Consider the following 8580-nt stretch of genomic DNA (forward strand, 5'->3'; position numbering starts at 1 on the left):
GTTTGAGTTGTTTTTATTAGAAGATTTCCATTCCACATGCATGGAACGCCAGGCCTTTGAGACCTTTTGTGCAATTTCAATGGCAGCAAATCCTGCCATACGATGCTGATAAATAAGGAAATATTAGACAGGCTAAAAAGATGATTGTATCAACAATAATGGCAACCAGAGGTGCTGATTGAATGTAATCATATTACAGTGAATGAGTGAAAGCATAAAAATTAGTTAAGGGGTAAAAACCATGATTGGCAAATATGTAGAATGAAGTGTCCCGAAAATAATCTTAGATAAAAAATAAACAACAATATCATCAACAACAATGCTTTATCCCACTAGTTGGGGTTGGGTACATGAATCAAATGCCATAATTGTGCTCTATCATGTATTATATTTATAGTGAGACCGTTTACCCATAGAACTCTGTTAGGTATCTAAGGAAAGTGGGAAACCACACCTTAAAAGCTAGCTGTTAAGGGGGAAGAACCACTCTCCTTATATACAACATCAAGCATCCCATACTACTCGATGTGGGACTTTGAGCACCCATAATACCCAAGTCCCTAACAAACTCCTTTGACCACCTCGTGTATGGTCTTCTTGGGTCTTCGTCTAAATTTTGCCATCTGTCTAGCTTCCATCTGATCCACTCATCAAACCGGATGCTCGATCGATGTTCAGTATTCTACCCACATGTCCAAATCACATGAGATGAGATTCTAGCATCTTTTTCAACAATAGGAGCTATTCCAATTTTTCCTCTTATAACATCATTCCTTATTCTGTCCATACTTAAATCTTCCTTTGATTCTCCCATAGGATGATGTCATTGGCAAATAGCCTGCACCAAGGTACAGGTTCTTGGATATGTTCGGTAAACACTTCCAAAACCAATGTGAAAAGATATAGATTTAGAGATGACCCTTGGTATAGTCCTATACTAATAAGAAATTCTTCTATCATACCACTTTGAGTTTCTACACTACTTATAACCTCATCATACATGTCCTTAATTGCACAAATATACACAATCCTTACTCTCTAGTTTCCTAAAACCTTCCATAAGATCTCTCTTGATATCCTATCATAGATATGCTACATGTGTACTTACATAGGAAGCTCATCCATGAATTTTTACTCTCCAATTTCGTGGACAAGAAATTTATCATGTGATTTAGTTTATGAGAAGTTTAAGTTAGTTATTGCTTCAAAATCCGGAAACTGACCTGCTTAATCTGAACTAGTTTTATCTATTATTGAACCATTATAGATCATTATTTATTTGCCAAAACAAAATATCCTAACACCATCAACTAAATGGAAATACTATATACCACATTTCCTTCTTTTGCAGTTTGATCATTATTTTTAGGTGCAATAAAATAAAGAAGAATACAAGCCTAATATTGACACCAAAGGCTCAAAAGCTAGAACTTAAGAGGGACATCAATATATTGAATAGCTTTACCTGACGCCTATTAGGAAGAAAACCGGGACAATCATATTGGATTTTATTGCCAGTTGAGTCCGCAGCCTGTATAAGAGTAGCCTTCTGCTTTGTAAGAGTAAAATCATGCCGTTTAAATTTTCCCTTTCTTAAAGACTCACGCAAAGGGGGTTGCCTGAACACCTTTTCACATACATTCTTTGGATGCAATCTCTTGCACCAGTGCTCCTAAATACAATGAAGATACAATTAAATATCATAGAAATTGGAACCCCAGGCAATACAAAACATGATCTTTTAGAGATCATATTACATAAACTAATTTTTAAAGATCTTTTGGAGCTAATTTAAATTCTCAGTAGGCATAATCATGAATCATATTTGTGATTTTCTTCCCCCTCCTATTTTTTATAGTAAATAGGCTAATTTACACAACACACATGACAACATAGTTATCGAGATAGAAGTCATCTAAGCAGAATTTTCAAGCCCTTGAAGTAAAAGAGATGAGCAAGTTCCAAGGAAAGGAAGTTATTTACATAACTTTTACCTTAAAAAGTGCATCAATATCCCCATCAACATCAAACCAGCAAAAATCACCATTAAACTTTGAGGCTGTGTAAAGAGCAATCTCTTTCTACAAAGGAAGATAGTGTAAAAGAACATATTAGAACAAGGCTGCACATAATGAGTGAAATTTAACAGAGCAACAGTGACATGCTGGTCTATCGACAGAATTTCTATTTGAAACATGCTGACAAAAAACTGCATGATAATATTATCATGCTCTAAGTGTGTACATTGTTATGCTTGTAATCTCTCTGCAAGTACAAGTATATATTTCACAATAAAACAAACCTGATAGAATGCAAGGCACTGGAGGATGAACTTGTCCATTGAATCTAATTCCAAATCCAGTGCAGCATCATAATCCTTGACCTGTGACCATTAAATAAAGCTCTAGCTTGGCATATGTAAACCAGCATGGCAATATTTCACACAAAAGTTAGAAATTAAGCAATCATACCGCCTCTTTGTATTGTCCGACAGCATGGTAGCAGGAAGCTCGTAAATATAAACACTCAATGTTGGTTCCGTCGATGCTCAGTCCCGTTGTTAAATCCTTGATAGCCTTTCTGAAATATTCAAACCCACATTAAATACTAGAACATAGAGTACCACACCAAAGCATTTAACAATGGCCACAATGGCCATTAGGGTGAAATATTTGAAACAATATATGATGACCTTTCCCATTTTCAAAAAATTCTTCAACTTATCTCCATAACATTTTAAATTTCAAACCAAAAGAGCATTGCTCCTTGCTATCTGAAATAAATAAAGATGCTTTGCATTTGAGCAAATACACATCAGATAAATGTCCCTTGAAGTGCTTGTTATCTAAATACAAGACATAAGTCCCAATGAAACTCCTAACAAGATTCTATTCAAATAAATCATTTTGTCAAAGAATGAAACAACTTAAGACAGGGAATGTCTCTATATAGTCCCCCCTAAGTCCCTAAAACAGTATTATCAACTACTTTCTTGTAGTTACAGGAACTATTTCACCATGTTCTACGATCCAAATTTTATCACATTTAATGCTTGTAGGTGTGCCTCTGTATAAGTTGTTTTCAAGACTCATTAAAATTAAGAACCAGTCACTCCAAAAGATATTCAACCTATCAGTCAGTAGATATGGTTGTATAAATACCTGTGCTCACCCATTGCATGGAACAGAAGGCCACGCATATGATATGCTCTGACAAACCTAACATCCATAGATAAAAGCAATCAGCCTCAGTGCCTCAGATAAAGTGAACAGCCACAAATCACAAAAAGAACACCATGCTAACATGAGTAATTTGGTTTCATTCATGACAATTACCTCCCATCAATTTGCAGCACCTCATTTAGACATTCATGAGTTTTCATTGGCTTTCCTAAATCTTGATAGAACTGCCCAAGATACACATTCAGACCAAAGCTAATAACAAAATCATATAAGATAATAGCTTTAAGAATACAAAAAAAAATATAATAATTGCAGCAAACTCAACAGAAATAAGCCCAATTAATTAAAGAAATGTAGAAATGTGAATTAATCTAGTACAAAATGGATAATCAAGTCAAAGTAGAATACGTGAATTTAGATAGATAACAGGCAGACAGAAATGCATGGATGAAAGCAGTGAACCAAGATATGAGTAGAGATAGCAGGAAGATTACAATAATATAGCTAAATATTTTTCACGAAGACATTCATCTCTTTAATTTGATGATGCTATCAATACAGCATGACTATGCATGATACATACCTGAGCCAGGTGTGCCCATGCTTCAAGGAAATTTCTATCAAGTTGAAGTGATTTTCGATGTGCTTCCTCAGCTTTGTTATATTCACCAACAGAAGATAATGCTAAACCCTGTAAACCCATTTTTCTCAATGAAGGAACGAAAATATCTTCTATGTAAAAATTCAGAAAACCGCCATAAATGACCTGAATCAGTCAAGAATAAGATAAAAGACATAAGCCTCACCAAATATGAGTAAGCAGACTTATTATCCTTTTCAAGCTTCACACAAGATGACAGGTCTCTAACAGCTGCATCAAAATCTTTAAATTTGAAATTGACAATTCCTGCATTAAGAAGACTAGATTAATTGGCAGTGAGACCTAGACAGAGAATTCATTATTTCAATTTTCACCATAAGTATTTTGTTGGACCAAACTCCCTAAACTTTAAATTGACAAATAATACCAATATAGAAATCTATGTCCTTAGGGTCTGAAGGAATTTTCTAAATACCTCAAAACCACATTCTTCTGTATCATAATTAATCAATTAGCACAGGAAAATAGCATACAATTTTCGTTGATGATTATCAACAAACCTAGATGACTTACCTTCATGGGTTCATCACACTATGAATCCCATGCAGAAAGGAAAAGTTCTTATATATAATTTCATCCAGCAATTCCAGATCTAATAATTCCCCATCTGCTTCTAACAAAAGGAAATATATGTTCACACAAAAAAAATATCAACAAAAGATAGTAACCATGCCACATAAAAATAATCCAATTTCTCCTTCTGAACTACCATAGGTACATGTATCAGACCCATCATAGCAGGAAAATAAAGAGAAAGAGAGGCATAACATTTTTCATTTCAGGATACACTTGCTGTTAATTTGTAATTTTTATCCTAATAACAAAACAAAAACCAAAAACAGTGTGAGAAGTTACCTCTCTCGTGTAAAATATCAGCTGACTCAGGTTCAAACTCTAGTGCCTTAGTCAAATCTTCAATAGCCTGACATCCAGCAAAAAAGGGGCAGGAAACATCAATTGTCATATTTATCAATTGATATTTGCACAAGAAAACTATATACCAATATGTTATGAAAAATTGCATACACAAACTCAATATTTCAATCTACTCAAATTTCAATCTTCTTATAATATAAAATGCAACTAATGCTATTTTAGGTCATTGTTAGAGACCACAATAAACTCCACCTATGTTACTAGTTGGCCTCAAACCTAGATAAAATAGGAGGGTTGTATTAGGCCTTTGACTATTAACATAAAACTTTGTTGAATCTTAATGACATGGTCAAAAACACAATATTGCAAGTCTAAGCAGAGGCCAGTTACGTGGATATAGTTATGGTTTTAGTAGAGTCGGTAACTTCCCCAATGGTTTCATTCAGGGATTTAATGCAAGTGTAGTTGGAAGGAATGGACTTAATATAGATGGAAGATCGAACGTTGTTACTGTTGGTCCTAGTGAATATCCTCTTTTCAGTCATAGTTATGGGATAGGACTTGACTTTGGGCCACCATTGACCCAAAATGGAACTTCAAACTTTACTTCTACCTTCATAGGGCGAAAGTTTAACTCTTCATTTGGTGGTAGTCCAAAAGGAACAACAATGCCACTAAGGCTAAAGATTTTTGCATTTTTGATTGTGTCTACAACGATGTTTGAAATTGAAATGAAGGTTGAAAAGCATTGTAGGTTGTGGATTTTATCTGTAACTATTGAATACCTTTTGTGCAAGTTTTAGTTTATCATAATTTTTGGAACATAATGTATCTACGTGTAATATATTTGCATATCCATGTTAATATTTATATTTGAATTAGTACTAATTAGGTTATATATAAGATGCGCATGGTGGTTTTTTCTAAAAGTTATATTTACCTTTTATTTTCAATAGCAATATCAATTACCTTCAGATGATATGATTTTCGGAAGTGTATTATTATATAACTGTGCTGATGATTATATTGCACTATATTATGGATCTCATCAATCAAATTTCGTCATTATTTGTTAGTAAATAGCATAACAAACATTTGGTGTTATATTAAGGCAGTTTGTTCATTAAGGTTCTAATCTTATAGTTAAAATTCTTATTATCTATTCATGCATTTAAGCATTTTTTCATTCCCGTGCATCGCACGTGTTCATTCACTAGTGAGATACAAGAATTACGCTTAGTCATGCTTACCTCAACAAACTCTCCCAAGGCTGCCCGGGCTTGACCTCTCCTTTTCCATGCTTCACTAGCCGATGGATTAAATTGTATGGCCTAAGATATTCAACATGTGAACTAAAAGCATATAGAAGAAATAGTATAAGATAATGTTCATTCAGGTACCTTTGTAAAATCAGCTATAGCAGAATTAAGCTCTTTCTTGAAAGCATATGCCGTCCCCCTTCCTATCAATGCCTCAGGATATGCAGTATCTTCTTTCAGTATCTGAGAACAACATGGCGACATGGTTACAGTATTTTATTTGGTAATTATTGGGGAAAACATAGAAAAAAAAGAGTGTGAAAAGATAACAAATGCATGGACAGGAGAAATCAATTATATCAGTAGTGAGGAAAATTTCACCTTGTCAAAAATTGATATGGCTTGAGCATAGTTTCCGTCATTGACCTTGAAAAAAAGAAATGATGCCACATGTACTCTTAGAGATTTAGACACATTGATGCAGCAACAAGTTGACATATAGTATAAATTAGGAAATTGATATTGTCACTCCTATTTTTAATAATGTCACTCCACACAACACACATGATTTTTTTACATTGTATGTTTGCATAAATTTATAAGAAAATGAGTGACATTATCAAAATAAGAGTGGCAATTTCCATTCCCTATAAATTATTATAAGTGAAATCTATAAAACTAACCGCTTGTATTCCCCTTGAGAGTCGAAAATCTACGCTTATGGAATTTTTGTTAGAAACTTTAGCAACACAAAATTTCTTATATTTCCTGGCTTCTTCTTTTCCCTCATGGGGAAAAACAAACTTACTAACTGGAGTCCTAAGAATCTCAGAGATATTAATTGAGTCACTACTATTCCTAGGCACTTTATCACCGGAATCTGAAGCGTCACTTGAGTCATTACATGATTCAGAATTGTAACTTAGATTCTCAATAACATCAGGGCTTTCATTCACTTGGCCATCAAATTTTTTTGGCTCTCCATTTTCATCACGCAAGTCGGTTTTTGACTCAAAGTCCACATTAGACTTTAGGCATATCTCAGATTTATTGCTGCCATTTCCAGGTGATTCAGCCTGAGCAGTCAACCTATCATGATTCATATCTGCCCCTGAGTTCCCATTATTTGAAGACTCCAATATTGATTGTGGCATGGACAACTCATTAGTTTCACAAGATGCATCATTGCCTTGTTTTGCCGTTTTCAAGAGCTCTTCAAGTTCTAGCAGCTGTTTCAAATCTGTGGCCTGATGCAAAGCATGTTCATGTCCTTGCTCCCATACCAAAATAGCATCTCTTTTCCTTCCCAATGCAGAAAATGCACTACCTACATGACAAAATAGAACAGTATTGAGTTCAAAATTAAAATGTTTGTGAATGAGAAATACACTTGAACCCCTAGCCCTCTACTGTATCACGTAACACCAATCTATCCTATAACCAGAGCATGAACAAATCCATTATAGCATTATTCCCCCATGATCATTATTCATCAAAGTTAAATCGCCTCTTCCCTTGGCCACATTGGTTTCAGAGTACAATCATTTGCCTTATAAACTAATCAACTACTGATTTAAGTAATCACAACGAGCACTCATCAATTTAACTAATCACAAGAAATACCACCCGTCCACCCCCAGGGGATAGAAAAATTGAATCAGTCTGCATAGTCAGACTAAGTCAACAGTGACAGAGTACCAAATTTCTACGGCATAGCGCATAACTAGCTCAATTTGTCAAAATCACTAAAAAAAACTTTTTTTATTTGAAAAAAGCTATTTCTTTTATCAAAATAATAGAGGGCAGACAAGCATTAACTTAACTGAAACTCTTAGAAAATTAAAGATGTGAAATAAAAGTAAATGAAAGACCTTTGAGAATATAAGCCTGAAGAAGCGTAGGATCAAGCTGCAGAGCTTTATCGCAATCCTTAATCGCGTGCTTATTCAGCTCCAATTTGCTGTAACAAAAGGCTCGGTTGCTGAAACCACAACACAACCATCACCACAACAAAAATTGACCATCAAATTAGCAAGAAGAATAGCATTTCTACAGAGAATCAAAATCAATCACCACAAAAAGGAAAAAGAAACGAAATTTGGGGATCGGAGATGCGATTATGCACCATATGTCTTGAATTGTAGGGGAACAACAAATAAGGGAGTCAAGTATCCGAATGGCCTTGGACCATTCCTTGGAGGCGCAGAACCTTGCAAGCTCAACTCGCTCGGAGAGCGCAGGAGCCATGGCAGTGCACCGAACCGAACCCGGGTGAACCGGATCAGAAATGAATGTGCTGGTTTGTAACGGTTTCTTGGGATTTGGGAACGAAATTTGGGTGGGTGGTGTAAGTCGTGAATTGGAGAATTGGCGAAGGGTTTAAGAGTTTTTAGATCGAAGGTTGAGAAAAGAGACGGAGAAAGGAGGAAGGAGGAGGCGGAGGCAAGAGAGTAACGGCGCCTTGGGGATGACGCGTGAAGTGCACGGATTTCTCTTTCTCTTTTCCCGTAAGTGAAAAACTGGAATTTCCTTTTTCTTTTTTTTTTCAAACCGAAAATGTTATAAGAAGAAATTTAAAATTTTAGTTAGCACTCAGATTTTA

General features: G+C 35.1%; 1 protein-coding gene across 1 annotated transcript in view; it reads right to left on the minus strand.

Annotated features, from left to right (window-relative positions):
* Nucleotides 1–8540, minus strand: part of LOC107627349 (suppressor of RPS4-RLD 1) — a gene marked incomplete in the record, with an annotated part of 13599 nt that extends 5059 nt beyond the window's left edge. Inside the window, 16 exon segments of the mRNA XM_016330193.2 lie at nt 2–105; nt 1466–1672; nt 1995–2081; nt 2303–2383; nt 2472–2580; nt 3162–3218; nt 3336–3406; nt 3766–3873; nt 3989–4089; nt 4699–4765; nt 5970–6050; nt 6120–6221; nt 6360–6404; nt 6662–7305; nt 7850–7959; nt 8104–8540. Coding sequence (XP_016185679.1) covers nt 2–105; nt 1466–1672; nt 1995–2081; nt 2303–2383; nt 2472–2580; nt 3162–3218; nt 3336–3406; nt 3766–3873; nt 3989–4089; nt 4699–4765; nt 5970–6050; nt 6120–6221; nt 6360–6404; nt 6662–7305; nt 7850–7959; nt 8104–8225 — 2096 coding nt within the window.

Source organism: Arachis ipaensis, chromosome B01 (assembly GCF_000816755.2).
Source record: "Arachis ipaensis cultivar K30076 chromosome B01, Araip1.1, whole genome shotgun sequence".
NCBI classification, from domain to species: Eukaryota; Viridiplantae; Streptophyta; class Magnoliopsida; order Fabales; family Fabaceae; genus Arachis; species Arachis ipaensis.